General features: G+C 56.5%; 4 protein-coding genes across 5 annotated transcripts; all 4 read left to right on the forward strand.

The window, feature by feature from the left end:
- The first annotated feature begins 822 nt into the window (after window positions 1-822).
- LOC116271245 (polyserase-2-like) lies at window positions 823-4,357 on the forward strand. The gene is made up of 4 exons (XM_031657981.1): window positions 823-850; window positions 1,959-2,125; window positions 3,774-4,020; window positions 4,137-4,357. The coding sequence occupies exons 1-4, from the start codon at window positions 823-825 to the stop codon at window positions 4,268-4,270; spliced, it is 576 nt and encodes a 191-aa protein (XP_031513841.1). The 3' UTR covers window positions 4,271-4,357.
- A 133-nt stretch (window positions 4,358-4,490) lies between these two features.
- Window positions 4,491-5,009, forward strand: LOC116271247 (polyserase-2-like). Its single transcript, XM_031657982.1, has 2 exons — window positions 4,491-4,496; window positions 4,569-5,009. The coding sequence occupies exons 1-2, from the start codon at window positions 4,491-4,493 to the stop codon at window positions 5,007-5,009; spliced, it is 447 nt and encodes a 148-aa protein (XP_031513842.1).
- Window positions 5,010-5,787: 778 nt separating this feature from the next.
- PRSS8 (serine protease 8) lies at window positions 5,788-16,819 on the forward strand. 2 transcript variants are annotated; one of them, XM_003916797.5, is made up of 7 exons: window positions 5,788-5,886; window positions 12,593-12,868; window positions 13,109-13,126; window positions 14,877-15,039; window positions 15,310-15,581; window positions 15,668-15,834; window positions 15,928-16,819. In XM_003916797.5, exons 2-7 carry the CDS (start codon window positions 12,784-12,786, stop codon window positions 16,252-16,254), a joined length of 1,032 nt encoding a protein of 343 aa, XP_003916846.3. In that variant the 5' UTR covers window positions 5,788-5,886; window positions 12,593-12,783; the 3' UTR covers window positions 16,255-16,819. The 2 variants fall into 2 exon arrangements, with proteins under 2 accessions (XP_003916846.3, XP_021787588.2); XM_021931896.2 differs by lacking the exon at window positions 5,788-5,886 and adding an exon at window positions 10,351-10,856.
- On the forward strand, window positions 6,034-8,348 carry LOC101026084 (polyserase-2). The gene is made up of 3 exons (XM_021931897.1): window positions 6,034-6,140; window positions 7,179-7,300; window positions 7,867-8,348. Exons 1-3 carry the CDS (start codon window positions 6,062-6,064, stop codon window positions 8,143-8,145), a joined length of 480 nt encoding a protein of 159 aa, XP_021787589.1. The 5' UTR covers window positions 6,034-6,061; the 3' UTR covers window positions 8,146-8,348.
- Window positions 16,820-16,858: the final 39 nt, after the last annotated feature.

Consider the following 16,858-nt stretch of genomic DNA (forward strand, 5'->3'; position numbering starts at 1 on the left):
CTCAAGCCTGTAATCCCAGCACTTTGGGAGGCCGAGGCGGGTGGATCATGAGGTCAGGAGATCGAGACCATCCTGGCTAACATGGTGAAACCCCGTCTCTACTAAAAATACAAAAAAACTAGCCGGGCGTGGTGGCGGGCGCCTGTAGTCCCAGCTACTCGGAGGCTGAGGCAGGAGAATGGCGTGAACCTGGGAGGCGGAGCTTGCAGTGAGCCGAGATCGCGCCACTGCACTCCAGCCTGGGTGACACAGCGCGAGACTCCGTCTCAAAAAAAATAAAAAATAAAAAAATAAAAAATAAAAAAAAAAATAAGCACACATTATGTTAGAAGGTGGGGGGGAATAGACCGAATCTCCATCCCCCTCATCCCCATCACCCAAGCTTTCCATGCTCCCAGGGTCCCCACAAATATCCCCATCGGCCGTGGTCAGACCTGTGCCCATCCTGGGGGCTTTGGCAAGGTGCTGCAGGGGGTGATGCCACAGCCTCTGCTTGTGGAGGTCCCATGAGGGCAGGAGGTGACAAGGAAGTGTCACTGTGAGCCCCAGGAAGTTTGTGTGAATGGGGCCAGGCCATCCTGACAATGGGCACCCAGAGAAGTAGATTTCTGCAGAGGTTTTCAAAGAGAGGGTGCATTGCAGGAAGACGGGGGGAGATGAAGGCCAGATAAGGACCCAGATAAGGCATGTTAGATGAAGAAGAGCCAGGATGCCAGGCTGGAGTGAGAAGGGGACAGGTACCTGGGCTGCAAAGGCTGCTGAGGGCCGACCATGAAGGCCTTAAGATCAGACTGAGGGCCAGAGCACTCACCAGCTCCAGGGATGCCCAGGACAATCCCCAACTTCCCTGGTGAGCCCCAAGTACAGCTTCAGCCATCACCTGACCTCAGATTCTTTTTTATTTATTTTTATTTTATTTTATTTTATTTTTTATTTTTTTGAGACGGAGTTTCGCTCTCGTTGCCCAGGCTGGAGTGCAACGGCACGATCTAGGCTCACTGCAACCTCCACCTCCCAGCTTCAAGCACATTCTCCTGCTTCAATCTCCCAAGTAGCTGGGATTACAGGCACCCACTACCATGCCCGGCTAATATTTTGTATTTTTAGTAGAGACGGGGTTTCTTCATGTTGGCCAGGCTGGTTTTGAACTCCTGACTTCAGGTGATCCACCTGCCTCAGCCTCCCAAAGTGCTGGGATTGCAGGCGTGAGCCACCATGCCTTTGACCTCAGATTCTGAGTGTGGTGGGGAAGGAGTTCTGTCTGTACTTCCCCCCACCTTTCTGGATCCTAAAGCTGTTTCCATCAAAAGCAGGATGGGGCTGCAGCACCAGGTTTAGACAGTGGGATCCATTTATTTTTCTTGGTGAGATCAGAACTGAACTTGAGTAACCTTCCTCTTCATTGCTGAAGTGAAGAGTGGATCAGAAGACTGGGTCAGTTATCCAGGCCCAAAGCTATGCATCCTCAATGAGAGTAGTTGGTGAGAATGCCAAGAAGTCACAAATGAGAGGTTTTCATGAACTGGGAACTGACTGGGGGAGGGGAGTTGAGAGAGGAGACAGGGATGACACCCAGATTCCATGCTTGGCAACTCGAGACAGGATCATGTCAAGTCCATATGGCATCTTTGAGAAAAGATGTCTCCGGACCAATACAACTCCACATGAAAGCTCAGACTTAATGATTATAGTCCCTAAATTGCATCCTTTATTGCAGTGTACAACCTGCACAACCATGCATGGCAGCTCTCACTAGGAGCTTGATGGGACCATTCCTGAGATGAAGAAGTAGAAAGAATAGAGAGAAGCAGCAGGAGATGTGGTGAATGCGATGGGCTGAGAGGCCACGGGGCATCTAGTTGATGTCCAAGAAGCAGCCGCAGGGGGCAAACCTGAATCCTGGGAACTGGGGACACCATACCTGCCTCACAGCACCTGCTCTCTGGTTCTGCCCCCAGATCCTCTACCTCTCCCCTGGGTGCTACAGGAAGTGGAGCTAAGGCTGCTGGGTGAGGCCACCTGTCAGTGTCTCTACAGCCAGCCCGGTCCTTTCAACCTCACTCTCCAGATATTGCCAGGGATGCTGTGTGCTGGCTACCCAGAGGGCCGCAGGGACACCTGCCAGGTGAGGGAAGGCCCCTGCACCTGCCTGGCAGGGCCAGAGTCCTAACCGGTGACAAACAGATAAATGACATCTCTCCTAGCCTCATGTGCAAAAGGAGGACAAGATTGCCAAGCGATGGGATTGACGTGTAGTTTTTTGTTTGTGTATTTTGAGACAGAGCCTTACTTTGTCACCTAGGCTGGACTGCAGTGGCACAATCTCGGCTTACTGCAAGCTCCCCCTCCCCCCACCCCCACCACTCAAGCGACTCTCGTGCTTCAGCCTCCCAAGTAGCTGAGATTACAGGCATGTACCACCACAGACTGCTAATTTTGTATTCACTTGCGCCTGGCCAAGTGAATTTATTTATTTATTTATTTATTTATTTATTTATTTATTTATTGAGACGGAGTTTCGCTCTTGTTGCCCAGGGCAGAGTACAATGGCATGATCTCAGCTCACCACAACCTCTGCCTCCCAGGTTCAAGCGATTCTCCTGCTTCAGCCTCCCAAGTAGCTGGGATTATAGGCATGTGCCACCACACCCAGCTAATTTTTAGTAGAGATGGTGTTTCTCTATGTTGGTCAGACTGGTCTCGAACTCCCAACCTCAGGTGATCTGCCTGCCTCAGCCTTCCAAAGTGCTGGGATTACAGGCGTGAGCCACTGCACCCGGCTATTTATTTATTTATTGAGACAGAGTTTTGCTCTTGTTGCCCAGGCTGGAGTGCAATGGCACGATCTTGGCTCACTGCAAACTCCACCTCCTGAGTTCAAGCAATTCTCCTGGCTCACCCTTCCAAGTAGCTGGGATTACAGGCATGAGCCACCATGTCCAGCCAAGGCCAAGTGAATTTAAAAACCAAAGACAGCATCGCCAGGAGCAGTGACTCATGCCTGTAATCCCAGCTAGTCAGAAAATTGAGGCAGGAGGATCACTTGAGCCCAGGAGTCTGAGACCAGCCTGAGCAACATAGTGATACCTCATCTCAAAAAAGGAGAGGAACTGGCTTGGCACAGTGGCTCACGCCTGTAATCCCAGCACTTTAGGAGGCCAAGGCAGGCGTATCACTTGAGCTCGGGAGTTTGAGACCAGCCTGGCCAACATGGAGAAAATCCATCTCTACTAAAAAGACAAATATTAGCCGGCTGCGGTGGTGTACACCTATAGTCCCAGCTACTCGGGAGGCTGAGGCAGGAGAATCACTTGAACCCGGGAGGCAGAGGTTGCAGTGGGCCGAGATTGCACCACTGCACTCCACCCTGGGAAACAGAGCATTTCCCAGGCTGTCTCAAAAAAGAAAAGAAAGAAAGAAAAAGAAAGGGAAGGAAAGAAGGAAGGAAGGGAGGGAGGGGAATTATTTGAGCTAGTAACTGGACAAGAATCACTTGGCTCTGATGACACCTGCAGGACTCTCTTTCGTGGTCTTGAATGTACTCCCCCGGTGCTCTTGGCTCTGGCTGCCATCGGCCTTCTGCTTACAGGGTTTTCTTTTGTTTAGAGCTCCAGGGAATGCAGAGGACAAGGCCTAGCCAAGGAGGGTTTCTAGGAGAAGGGAGAAGGTGGTGTATCTTGGGCCAAAAGAAGGTGCAGGACCTTTTCGAGGAGGCCAGTATAAACGGGTGGGTCCCTGGGCTGACCCCTTGACATGCAGTCATCTGTCACTAGGGTGACTCTGGGGGGCCCCTGGTCTGTGAGGAAGGCGGCCGCTGGTTCCAGGCAGGAATCACCAGCTTTGGCTTCGGCTGTGGACGGAGAAACCGCCCTGGAGTTTTCACTGCCGTGGCTACCTATGAGGCATGGATACGGGAACAGGTGATGGGTTCAGAGCCTGGGCCTGCCTTTCCAACCCAGCCTCAGAAGCCCCAGTCAGATCCCCAGGAGTCCAGGGAGAACTGCACCATTGCCCTGCCTGGTGAGTGGGCGGCACCCCTGGATGTGAGTGGGACGTGGGAGAGTGAGTTGGGATGGAGACTGCTGGGAGTGATTGGGGTGCAGGAGGCCCACTGACCCAGGTCTCTCACCTCTCAGAGTGCGGGAAGGCCCCGCGGCCAGGGGCCTGGCCCTGGGAGGCCCAGGTGATGGTACCAGGATCCAGACCCTGCCATGGGGCACTGGTGTCTGAAAGCTGGGTCTTGGCACCTGCCAGCTGCTTTCCGCAGTGAGTGAAAATCTACGTTTCAAGCCGATCCTTGCCCCTCCCTACATCAGCCTGAGACACCATTTATTTGGCCCCAGCCCCTCCCCTGGGGGATGTGGGGCGTGTGGGATCCCATTCGGAGGTGTAGGATCCAGCACAAAAAGAGGGGTCCTGGCCTGGCAGGGGTGGATAGAGGCATGGTAGACGTTCAATCCCGGAGGCGGGGGTGTGAGTGAGCCGCTGGAATGGGGGTAGCGTGGGGATCCCACCAGGATGCAGGATCTTCGCCAGGCGAGTCTAAGCCAGGGGTGCGAGGTTTCTAGCCACGTGTGCGGGATCCGGCCCACGTCCCTCGCCCCCTATCCCGCAGCCCGAGCAGCTCCGACAGCCCGCCCCGCGACCTCGACGCCTGGCGCGTGCTGCTACCCTCGCGCCCGCGCGCGGAGCGGGTGGCACGCCTGGTGCACCACGACAATGCCTCGTGGGACGACGCCTCGGACCTGGCGCTGCTGCAGCTGCGCACGCCCGTGAACCTGAGCGCGGCTCCGCGGCCCGTGTGCCTACCCCACCCGGAACACTACTTCCTGCCCGGAAGCCGCTGCCGCCTGGCCCGCTGGGGCCGCGGGGGTGAGCTGGGGCCCGGCGCTGGCCGGGGCGGCACCGGGCGGTGCAGGGGCCGTCTGGGCCGCAGCGCGGGCTCCCTGCCTTTTCCCTTCCAGAACCCGCGCTTGGCCCAGGCGCGCTGCTGGAGGCAGAGCTGTTAGGCGGCTGGTGGTGCCACTGCCTGTATGGCCGCCAGGGGGCGGCAGTGCCGCTGCCGGGAGACCCGCCGCACGCGCTGTGCCCTGCCTACCAGGAGGAGGAGGAGGCGGGCCACTGCTGGGTAAGCGGCGGGGGCGGGGCCTGCGGAACGCAGGTCCGAGAGGGCTCTAGGAAGAGGGCGGGGCCTGTGGAAGGCGAGTCCAAGTGGGCTCTAGGGAGAGGGCGGGACCTGCGGAAGGCGGGTCCGAGTGGGCTCTAGGGAGGGAGCGGGGCCTGGGGAAGGCGGGTCTGAGTGGGCTCTAGGGAGGGGCGGGACTTGCGGAACTGGGAATGGGGCGGAGCCGAAGTGGAGGCGGGGCCAGAACGAACTGGGGGCGGGGCCTGGCCCTGGAAAACTTTTGGGAAGGGGCTGAGGCGGGCTCTGAGCTGGTGCTATGATTTCTCTCTGTCCCTGGATTTAAGGAGAATCCTAAAGTGAGGGCTGAATTCTTACACAAATTAGTATTTGGAGTCTGATTTGGAGAATGTGGAACTTGATATTTCTGCAAATGGGAAAATCTGGAGTCCTGGAAAGCCCCAGGAGTTCTGATATTCTCTGCACACACGCAGAGGCAAGTAACACACGCACTTTGTTGCTGCAGAATGACTCGCATTGGAGCCTTTTGTGCCAGGAGGAGGGGACCTGGTTTCTGGCTGGAATCAGAGACTTCCCCAGTGGCTGTCTACGTCCCCGAGCCTTCTTCCCTGTGCAGACCCATGGCCCATGGATCAGCCATGTGACTCAGGGAGCCTACCTGGAGGACCAGCTAACCTGGGATTGGGGCCCTGATGGGGAGGAGACTGAGACACAGACTTGTCCCACACACACACAGCATGGTGGTGAGCAGGACGCCTTTGGGCTCTAGGGGCTCCTGGGGGTGCATAGACCCGTGGCAGGGGCTCAGGGGTCAGCCATGGGGCCCCAACTGAGGTGGCCACCTCCTCTCCCTAGCCTGTGGCCTGCGGCCGGAGGCTGCTCCAGTGGGGGTCCTTTGGCCCTGGCTGGCAGAGGTGCATGTGGCTGGCGATCGAGTCTGCACTGGGATCCTTCTGGCCCCAGGCTGGGTCCTGGCAGCCACTCACTGTGTCCTCAGGTGGGTCTTACTCATCTCCTAGGCGAGAGGCAGGAAGGGAGAATGGAACAGAGCCAAAGACTTGTTTGTTTGTTTGTTTAAAAAAAATTAACAATGGGATCTTGCTGTGTTGCCCAGGCCGGCCTCAAGCAATCCTCCTGCCTTGGCCAATGTGCTAGGATTACAGGCATGAGCCACTGTGCCTGGCCCAGAGGACTCTTAAAATAGTGGAATAGTCTCCTTTAAGCATCTTACAGCCGGGCGCAATGGCCCATGCCTGTAATCTTAGCACTTTGGGAGGCCGAGGCGGGCGGATCACGAAGTCAGGAGTTCAAGACCAGCCTGGCCAACATGGTGAAACCCCTCTACTAAAAATACAAAAATTAGCCAGGGGTGGTGGCACCTGTAACATTACCCAGCTACCTGGGAGGCTGAGGCAGGAGAATCGCTCAAACCCGGGAGGCAGAGGTTTCAGTGACCCAAGACTGCACCACTGCACTGCAGCCTGTGCGACAGAGCAAGACTCTGTCCGGGGTGGGGCGTGAGGGAAGAATCTTACAGCACTGGGAGATGTTTTGACCTGGAAGGGAGATTTGGAAGGAGGGATGATGAAGGAGTGAGTGGCATGACCCCAGAGAGTCATCCTTCCCCTGGGCTGGGAAGGACTTTGCCTGCAATAGGAGGAGCAGAAAGTTACATTGGGCCTTGTTCCAACAGGCCAGGCTCTACAACAGTGCCTTACATTGAAGTGTATCTGGGCCGGGCAGGGGCCAGCCCCCTCCCACAGGGCCACCAGGTATCCCGCTTGGTCATCAGCATCCGGCTGCCCCGGCACCTGGGACTCAGACCCCCCCTGGCCCTCCTGGAGCTGAGCTCCCGGGTGGAGCCCTCCCCATCAGCCCTGCCCATCTGTCTCCACCCGGCGGGTATCCCTCCGGGGGCCAGCTGCTGGGTGTTGGGCTGGAAAGAACCCCAGGACCGAGGTGAGACTCCTGGGTCGCGGGAACAAGGAGTGGCTGGAGGCCAGAGCCCTGGAACAACTCTGTCTCCTCTCCCCAGTCCCTGTGGCTGCCGCTGTCTCCATCTTGACACCACGAATCTGCCACTGCCTCTATCAGGGAATCCTGCCCCCTGGAACCCTCTGTGTCCTGTATGCAGAGGGGCAGGAGAACAGGTGTGAGGTAAAGGGGCCTGGGCATCCTGGAGTAGGCAGGAGAGAGGCAGTGTTGGACTGTGGTACCCTAGAGAGAGAGCAGGATTGGAATTTTTTTTTTTTTTTTTTTTGAGACTGAGTCTCGCTGTGTCGCCCAGGTTGGAGTGCAGTGGCACGATCTTGGCTCACTGCAGCCTCTACCTCCCAGGTTCGAGCAATTCTCCTGCTTCAGCCTCCCTAGTAGCTGGGATTGCAGGCATGCACCACCACGCCTGGTTAATTTTTGTATTTTTAGTAGAGACGGGGTTTCACCATGTTGGCCAGGCTGGACTCAAACTCCTGGCCTCAAATGATCCGCCCACCTTGGCCTCCCAAAGTGCTGGGATTACAGGCGTGAGCCACCGCATCCGGCCAGGACTGGAATTATTGGGTGTTTGGCCCCAAATGGGACCCTAGCTGGACCCCGGAGAGAAACTGGGGACCTGGATGTCTAGGGATGCAGACCAGAGTGCTTCGTGGCCAGACCCTGGGGAAAGGGGCAGGGGACCAAGAGGAAGGGCAGCAGACCCACGTGGCCTCGCTCCAACTCTGCAGATGACCTCAGCACCGCCTCTCCTGTGCCAGACGACGGAAGGCTCCTGGGTCCTCGTGGGCATGGCTGTTCAAGGGAGCCGGGAGCTGTTTGCCGCCATTGGTCCTGAAGAGGCCTGGATCTCCCAGACAGTGGGAGAGGCCCACTTCCTGCCCTCCAGTGGCTCCCCACACTGGCCCACTGGAGGCAGCAACCTCTGTCCCCCAGAACTGGCCAAAGCCTCAGGATCCCCGCGTGCAGTCCACTTCCTGCTCCTGCTGACTCTCCTGATCCAGAGCTGAGGGGCTAGGGTCCCGGTGCCACTTCCCCCTTCTCCACCCTCTACTTCCCGGCTGGAATGTGGCCCAGCCAGCTGGAACCTCAAGGGCCCCACCCACCTAGATTGCAGAGGCTCGGGCTAATTGGGCCTCAGTGCCCGGGCTATTTTGAACCTAGGAATCCTTGGGGGTGGCGGGAAGAGCGGGACAGTAAAGGTGTAAACACAGGCACCTGTGTGGCCTTGTGGCATTGCTGTGGGCAGGCTGAGGGGCTGGGCATCAGAGGCTAAGCCGGAAGCCCAAGGAGGAGGTCCCCTCCCTCCTCCCTCCTCCGGCCTCTGAGTCAGGTCTTGGGCTCTCAGGAAATGCACCCTGATAACCTGGCAGCAATTCCTTCATTCCTGCCCCAGGGCAGGGAGGTCGGGTGGCCAGCTGGCTGTGTGTCACCTGTCCAGTGGAGTCAGCACCCTCAGCACGTGCTGGACATCTCAACCCCAGCTCAGACCTGCTGCCCTCGCTGCCTGCCATAGACACATCTCAATGCATGATGCTCCGATGTGTCCCCCACACACACACAACACATGGGCCCTTCAAGAGTCCACTGCTTTCACATTCTGCCCAGAACTTGGGTCCCTTGTATGTGAACCCCACTCCCTCACCCACTGCTTACCTGCACCTTCCTGCATTCATTCAACCCCCGTTCCCTGGTGGCTACTAAGTCGTGGCACAATTGGAGTCTGATATATAAGCCCACAAAGCCCTCCCAATCTAGTGGGGACACATGTGGACACCCCTGGCTGGGATCGGGAAGAGGTCATACCAGTGATGTTTGAGCACAGGAAAAGGGAAGGTGGTTTCTAGCCAGTGAATGTACAATTAAAAAGTAAAGCAAAACCAGAGACAGGGTGCAGTAGCTCATGCCTGTAATCCCAGCACTTTGGGAGGATCACTTGAGTCCAGGCATTCCAGACCAGCCTGGGCAGCAAAGCAAGACCCCCATCTCCACCTTTTTTTTTGAGACAGAGTCTCACGCTAATGCTCAGGCTGGAGTGCAGTGGTGCAATCTCGGCTCACTGCAACCTCCGCCTCCTGGGTTCAAGCGATCCTCCTGCGTCAGCTCAAGTAGCTAGGATTGCAGACCCAAGACACCACGCCCGACTAATTTTTGTATTTTTATTTATTTTATTTATTTATTTGTAATTTTTGAAACAGTTTTGCTATTGTCGCCCACGCTGGAGTGCAATGGCACAATCTCGGCTCACTGCAACCTTCACCTCCCAGGTTCAAGCAATTCTCCTGCCTCAGCCTCCTGAGTAGCTGGGATTACAGATGCCCACCACCATGCCCAGCTAATTTTTGTATTTTTAGTAGAGATTGGGTTTCTCCATGTTGGCCAGGCTGGTCTTGAACTCCTGACCTCAGATGATCCACCCACCTCAGCCTCCCAAAGTGCTGAGATTACAGGCATGAGCCACCACATCTGGCCTATTTATTTATTTATTTTAAGATGGAGTCCCCTCTGTTGCCCAGGCTGGAGTGCAGTGGCACAATCTTGGCCTCCCGGGTTCAAGTGATTCTCCTGCCTCAGCCTCTCGAGTAGCTAGGATTACAGGTATGCACCACCACGCCTGGCTAATTTTCTTTGTATTTTTTAGGAGAGACGGGGTTTTACCATGTTGGCCAGGCTGGTCTCAAACTCCTAATATTGAAGAGTGATCCTCCCACCTTGGCCTTACAAAGTGCTGGGATTACAGGTGTGAGCCACCACATTGAAGCTCCACAATTTTTTTTTTTTTTGAGACGGAGTCTTGCTCTGTTGCCCAGGCTGGAGTGCAATGGCGCAATCTCGGCACACTGCAACCTCCGCCTCCCGAGTTCAAGCGATTCTCCTGCCTCAGCCTCCTGAGTAGCTGGGATTACAGGTGCGTGCCATCACACCTGGCTAATTTTTGTATTTTTAGTAGAAATGGGGTTTCACCATGTTGGTCAGGATGGTCTCGAACTGCTGACCTCGTGATTCGCCTGCCTCAGCCTCCTAAATTACTGAGATTACAGGCGTGAGCCATCGTGCCCGGCCAATTTTTTTTTTTTTTTTAAATTAGCTGGGCATGGTGGCATGCACCTGTAATCCCAACTACTGAGGAGGCTGAGGAGGGAGAAGCCCTTGAGCCCAGGGGTTCAAGGCTGCAGTGAGCCATGATTGTACCACTAAACTCCAGCCTAGGCAACGGAGTGAGATCCTGTCTCAAAAAGAGAAAGAAAAAGGACAAATGGGGACCTGGGGAAGGATAGGTTTGGGGGTGAAAGCCAGCTGATGAGGGTGGCAGAGGGGTCGCCTCTCGGGCTAGGCACAATCTCTGGCTTGAGAAGGAAGAGGAAGGGGGTAAAGGGCCTAAAGGGAAGCTGGAAGTTTTCACTGGGAGGCTTAGGAGAAGGGCAGAGGTTCTTACGAAGCCAGGCTTAGCCTTAGCAGCTACATGCCAGCTATAATACTCCCCAGGACCTTCACGGTGCATACATCCCCACCTGCACCCATACCCAGTCAGTCACCCCATGCCATCTCCACAAACACTACACTTACCCCTTCCTCTACTGAAACCCACCCACCAGGCCCCATGTCTTGCCCCCTCCTCCCAGCTAAGACACTCCTTCCAGTCAGGCCCCTCCCACTCACCCACCCCAGGAATAACCTGACCTCCAGCCTGGACCCCAGACATCTGGTCTCCAGAAAGCAGGTGAGGACTCTAGGCTCTGCTTTTCCTGAAGCTCAGACCCAACAGGTGTTTTTTGTTTTTTGTCTTTTGTTTTTTGTTTGAGACAGGGTCTCGCTGTGTCGCCCAAGCTGGAGGGCAGTGGCGCCATCTCGGCTCACTGCAATCTCTGCCTTCTGGGTTCAAGTGATTCTCCTGCCTCAGCCTCTCGAGTAGCTAGGATTACAGGCATGCACCACCACACCCAGCTGATTTTTTTGTATTTTCAGTAGAGACGGGGCTTTGCCATGTTAGCCAGGTTGGTCTCCAACTCCTGACCTCAGGTGATCTTCCTGCCTTGGCCTCCCAAAATGCTAGGATTACAGGCATGAGCCACCACACCCAGGCTCAACAGGTGTTTTGAACGGCCAGAGTGGCCCTCAAAGAGGACATGCCTCACCCCCACTGCAGCCACACGGCAGGCTTTGTTTCCCTGAGCCTCTGCCCTCTGCAATCCATCCCCCGCATCTTCACCTTACCACCTTTTATAACCCCTTTCGGTCTCCGTTCCCAAGGCAGTTCCTCCAGGACCCTTTCACAATGCCAGCCTTTGCCAGGCTGCAGTATGCTCATGCCATTCTTTTTCATCGCTATTCCTAGCTTGAAATTATTGTGTAATTGCAATTTTTTAAATTTATTTTTATTTTTTACTTTTTTTAGACAGGGTCTCCCTCTGTTGCCCAGGCTGGAGTGCAGTGGTGCGACCACGCTTAATGCTTCATTGAACTCCTGGGCTCAAGCAATCCTCACGCCTCAGCCTCCCAAATAGGTGGGACCATAGGCATGCACCACAATGCCTGCCTAATTTTTATATTTCTTTTGGAGATGAGGCCTCGCTATATTCTCCAGGCTGGTCTGGAACTCCTGGCCTCAAGCGATGCTCCAGCCTCAGCCTCCAAAAGCCGACTAGTCACCTTGCCAGCCTGTTGGTGATTATTTGATTGAAGTGTGTCACCCCTACTTCATCATGAGCTCAGGGCTCAAGGGGAACGGGGCTGGTGCCTGTTTTGTCCTGGGCACCTGGGAACATCATAGGCACTCAGGAAATGTCTGTGGGATGATTGCTGCTGCTCCACAAGCTCACCACCACCGTCAGGTGCAGGTTTCACAGAAAGAGCCTGGCGGGGAGCTGACCCTAGTGTCTTAAGCTCCCATACCCAGCCTAAGGAGGGAGGGAAGGAGGGAGGAGTGGTTGTGGCTCCAGATAATAAGGGCTGGGGCCAGGCCCTGGGGGGCATAACTGGCCTGAGATAACCTGAAAGACCTGAGGCGGAGGAGAGTCCATCACATTCCAGGGAGACTGCGGGCACACACACAAACCACATGCACGTGCGTACACACACACTCAAACACACTACACACACAGGGACACAGCCTACATATGTGCGCACACACACAGCATGTGCATGCACACCCACACCACACCACTTAAGGGGATACACACAGCCTACACACGCATACACCCACACCTTATACACACTACACACCGGGACAAACGGACTATGCACACGCACACACATACATACACACACAGACACATACATGTACACACGCGGGCCTGCGGCTCTGAAAGGACTCATGACTTCGGTGGCAGGAGGAGCTGGTGGGGCCCAGCCAGTGGGCGGGGCCAGGGGAGGGGCGGGCAGGTAGGTGCAGCCACTCCTGGGAGGACCTTGCGTGGCCAGACCGTGCTGGTGACTTGTCCACACTGCTCGCTGCAGATACTCCAGGCGTCTCCCGTTGCGGCTGCTCCCTGCCTTAGAGGCCAGCCTTGGACACCTGTTGCCCCTTTCCAGCCCGGATTCTGGGGTCCTTCCCTCTGAACCAACATCTGGGTCCTGCCTTCGACACCACCCCTAGGCTTCCTACCTTGTGCGCCTGGAGTCTGCCCCAGGGGCCCTTGTCCTGGGCCATGGTCCAGAATGGGGTCCTGGGGCCTGGGCAGCTGGGGGCTGTGGCCATTCTGCTCTATCTTGGATTATTCTGGTCGGGGACAGGTAAGTGAAGACGTGGCGGCGGGGTGGGGACAATGCACAGGAGGAAGTCAGCGTGATCATTTTCTGGGGTGCGCCCTTGTCTGGGGCCCAAGAAAACCCACAGCCTCCCTAGCTCTTGGCCTCCCTTTCCCACCTCGGCTCTGCCAGGGAAGGGGCCAGCCCTCTGGAGCAGCGGTGGGTGCTAAGGGGTCAGGGAACCCGAGTCTTCCCTACTCACCCCTCCTCTTTCTTTCTTTCTAGGAGCGGAAGGGACAGAAGGTGAGACTTTCCTCAGAGAGGGAGGAGGGGAGGGGGAGGTGACTTGGATCGGATTCCCCTGGGGTTTAACCAGTGCCTGGCCTTCGGCTGGGCTGCCTTCCAACTAGATTCTCTTAAGGCTCCCAGAGTGGGGGGTTGTAGCCCTCACCTTACGGGCAGAGAAGCAGGGACTTGCCCAGGGCACACTGCCAGTGAAGGTGCAGCTGGGATTCAGATCCACGTCTGACTCCCAAAGTGAGGCAATTGAAGTGATTTTTTTGGTTTGGTTTTGTCTTTTGAAACAGGGTCTGGGTCTGTCGTCGCCCAGGCTGGAGTGCAGTGGCACCATCACAGCTCACGGCCCGCTCAGTGATCCAGCCTCCCAGGCTCACGTGATCCTCCCACCTCAGCCTTCCTAGTGGCTGGGACTACAGGTGCATGCCACCACGCCCAGCTAATTGTGTTTTTTTGTTTTTGTTTTTATTTTTGGTAGAGATGGGGGTCTCACTATGTTGGCCAGGCAGGTCTTGAACTCCTGGGCTCAAGCGATCCTCCTGCCTCAGCCTCCCAAAGTGCTGGGATTATAGGTGTGAGCCACCGTTCCCATCCTCAAGGTGGTTTTGTGGGAACCAAACCAAGGGTCTCCTTTCTTGGAAGGCACCCAACCCGGTTCTGAGTCAGACCAGCTTTCAATCCTGGCTTCCCCATGCACTGGCTCTGTGTCATTGACCAAGTCCCCCCACTTTTCTAAGCCTTAGACTCCGCACCTCTAAAATGAAGCTGGTCATGTCCGTCTCCTGGGGCTGTGGAGAGGATGCAGGGAGATGAGGAAACGAAAGCCCCTCCCAGGCCTGGCACAGCCGCTAGGCTCTCTAAATAGTGGCTATTGTCATGATGATAAGGGAGAGGAGGATCCGGTCTGCAGTTTTCTCTGCTCTTAGAAGACTTTGTGAAGAGCAGTTGGGTTCCACTCCAAACAGTGGCCTCGATGGGGTTGGGGCTGGGGCTGTCCTGGAAACTAGACATTCACGTCACGGGAGCCCAGTTCTGCTGTTGGTTTGTTGAACCCATGTCCACGATGCCACGGGCACTGCGGACATGGGACTCTGCCCCTAGGGAACACCCAGATTGGTGTGGTGGAAACAGACACAGTTGTGGACTCCGGAACAATTGTGAGATTGGGTAGCTTCAGGGAGCACAGTGGAGGTGGGGGGGTACTGGACTCGGAGGCAATGCCCAACTCAGCCAGCAGAAGCCCGCCCGTCTACGGAGGGGCTGCTGTTCCAGTCAAGCATCCACAGGCAAAGGGAAGTTTGCCAGACAGTAAGGATGGGGAAGGGCATTCCAGGTAGAGTGACCTGGATCAGCCAAGGTCCCAGGTAAACAAGTGCGTGGCCTGATGTACATGACTGAAGGGTCCAGAGGGGACGACCAGGTCCGATGGCAGTGCCATGGTTGTCTGGAATGTTATCTTAAGGGCCGCGTGGAGCCAGGGAAGGGTTTAAGCAGGACAGTGGCCTGATCAGATTGGGGATTTTCAGACACAAGTAAGGGGCGGGATGGACAGAAGGCTTGCAAGGAGGGAGGCTGCCCTGAGACCTGAATTAGGTAATGGGTAGTGAACAGAAGGGGCAGAACTGCCCACACCTGGGAGGGAACAAAGGGGTGCTGACTCCTGTGAACCCACTTCCCAAGCTCTGTATCAGAGCTCCTGGGCTGCATAGGCGTGGCCAGGCTAACAACCTGACCCCTTCCTTTCCTCCCTGGGCAGCCCCCTGCGGTGTGGCCCCCCAAGCACGTATCACAGGTGGCAGCAATGCAGTCCCCGGTCAGTGGCCCTGGCAGGTCAGCATCACCTATGACGGCGTCCATGTGTGTGGTGGTTCTCTCGTGTCTGAGAAGTGGGTGCTGTCAGCTGCTCACTGCTTCCCCAGGTACCAAATGGTGAAAGTCAAAAGTGGGTTGGAGGTCAAAGTTCATGGGTCAATCCAGATCAGAGGTTGGGGTTCTTGGGTTGGGTCTGAGAGTGTCAGTTAAGTCTGGAAGGACCAGTTAGGAGTGAAGGTGAGGGGTCAGAGGTTACAGGATAAAACTAAGGTGCAATTTGAGACCTAAAAGGGGCTGATCGGAATCAGGGGTTCGCAGCAGGGGTTGGGGAACAAGGAGAGGTCTCCTCGGTCTCAGCCTTTGCCGCCTGCCTGCAGCGAGCACAGCAAGGAATCCTATGAGGTCAGGCTGGGAGCCCACCAGCTGGACTCCTACTCTGAGGACGTCAAGGTCAGCACCGTGAAGTACATCATCCCCCACCCCAGCTACCTCCAGGAGGGCTCCCAGGGTGACATCGCACTCCTCCAACTCAGCAGCCCTGTCACCTTCTCCCGCTACATCCGACCCATCTGCCTCCCTGCAGCCAACGCCTCCTTCCCCAACGGCCTCCACTGCACTGTCACTGGCTGGGGCCATGTGGCCCCCTCAGGTGAGGTGGGACGCTGGGTGCCTAGAAGCGTGGAGGGGCAGCTGACTCGGGGAAGGGCCCAGAGTAAGCCTCTTTTGCCCCCACAGTGAGCCTCCTGGCACCCAAGCCACTGCAGCAACTTGAGGTGCCTCTGATCAGTCGTGAGACGTGTAACTGCCTGTACAACATCAACGCCAAGCCTGAGGAGCCACACTTTGTCCAGGAGGACATGGTGTGTGCCGGCTACGTGGAGGGGGGCAAGGACGCCTGCCAGGTAAGCACAGGCCCGGGGGGCAGATAACCAGTGCAACTTGGGAAAGGAGGCCTGGCCGGGTCCTGATGGCTGCTGTGTGGCTTCTCTCCTCAGGGTGACTCTGGGGGCCCACTCTCCTGCCCTGTGGAGGGTCTCTGGTACCTGACGGGCATTGTGAGCTGGGGCGATGCCTGTGGGGCCCGCAACAGGCCTGGTGTGTACACTCTGGCCTCCAGCTATGCCTCCTGGATCCAAAGCAAGGCGACAGAACTCCAGCCTCGTGTGGTGCGCCAAACCCAGGAGTCCCAGCCCGACAGCAACCTCTGTAGCAGCCACCTGGCCTTCAACTCTGCCCCAGCCCAGGGCTTGCTGAGGCCCATCCTTTTCTTGCCTCTGGGCCTGGCTCTGGGCCTCCTCTCCCCATGGCTCAGCGAGCACTGAGCTGGTCCTGCTTCCAGGATGGATGCATCACACTCAAGGACAGGAGCCTGGTGTTTCCCTGATGGCTTTTGGACCCAGGGCCTGGCTTGAGCCACTCCTTCCTCCAGGACTCTGCGGGAGGCTGGGGCCCCATCTTGATCTTTGAGCCCATTCTTCTGGGTGTGCTCTTTGAGACCATAACTGAGAGTCAGGAGTTTCACTGCCTGTAGGGATGGCCAGAGCCTCTGGCCCCTCCTCCACCGTGGACCAGCCCATTGGCCAAGCTCCTGGGACCCTTGGCTATGAAAATGAGCCCTGGCTGCCACCTGTTTCTGGAAGACTGCTCCCAGCCCGCCTACCCAGCCTGATGGGCACATCCCTCTGCCCTCTCCCTGTGTTCTGGGCTGGGGCTGTCTTTGTGCAGCTTCGAGGACAGGAAAGGCCCCAATCTTGCCCACTGGCCGCTGAGCGCCCCCGAGCCCTGACTCCTGGACTCCGGAGGACTGAGCCCCCACCGGAACTGGGCTGACGCTTGGATCTGGGGTGGGGGTAACAGGGCAGAAAGGATTAAAATGTTTGAGCACAACTCGCCGTGCGTGTGTGAAGTGAAATGAAGACCATCGGC

Source organism: Papio anubis, chromosome 18 (assembly GCF_008728515.1).
Source record: "Papio anubis isolate 15944 chromosome 18, Panubis1.0, whole genome shotgun sequence".
In the NCBI taxonomy this organism is placed as follows: domain Eukaryota; kingdom Metazoa; phylum Chordata; class Mammalia; order Primates; family Cercopithecidae; genus Papio; species Papio anubis.

Excerpts from the sequence above, each read along its gene's own strand:
- LOC116271245 (XM_031657981.1), top strand. The coding sequence starts at position 823 with ATGCCCAGGACAATCCCCAACTTCCCTG. Across the intron at positions 851-1,958 it reads GACAATCCCCAACTTCCCTG|ATCCTCTACCTCTCCCCTGG; the intron begins GTGAGCCCCAAG and ends TTCTGCCCCCAG. Across the intron at positions 2,126-3,773 it reads GCCGCAGGGACACCTGCCAG|GGTGACTCTGGGGGGCCCCT; the intron begins GTGAGGGAAGGC and ends ATCTGTCACTAG.
- PRSS8 (XM_003916797.5), top strand. The coding sequence starts at position 12,784 with ATGGTCCAGAATGGGGTCCTGGGGCCTGGGCAGCTGGGGGCTGTGGCC. Across the intron at positions 15,040-15,309 it reads GCTGCTCACTGCTTCCCCAG|CGAGCACAGCAAGGAATCCT; the intron begins GTACCAAATGGT and ends GCCTGCCTGCAG. Across the intron at positions 15,582-15,667 it reads GGGCCATGTGGCCCCCTCAG|TGAGCCTCCTGGCACCCAAG; the intron begins GTGAGGTGGGAC and ends TTGCCCCCACAG.
- LOC101026084 (XM_021931897.1), top strand. The coding sequence starts at position 6,062 with ATGTGGCTGGCGATCGAGTCTGCACTGGGATCCTTCTGGCCCCAGGCT. Across the intron at positions 6,141-7,178 it reads GCCACTCACTGTGTCCTCAG|TCCCTGTGGCTGCCGCTGTC; the intron begins GTGGGTCTTACT and ends TCCTCTCCCCAG. Across the intron at positions 7,301-7,866 it reads GGCAGGAGAACAGGTGTGAG|ATGACCTCAGCACCGCCTCT; the intron begins GTAAAGGGGCCT and ends CCAACTCTGCAG.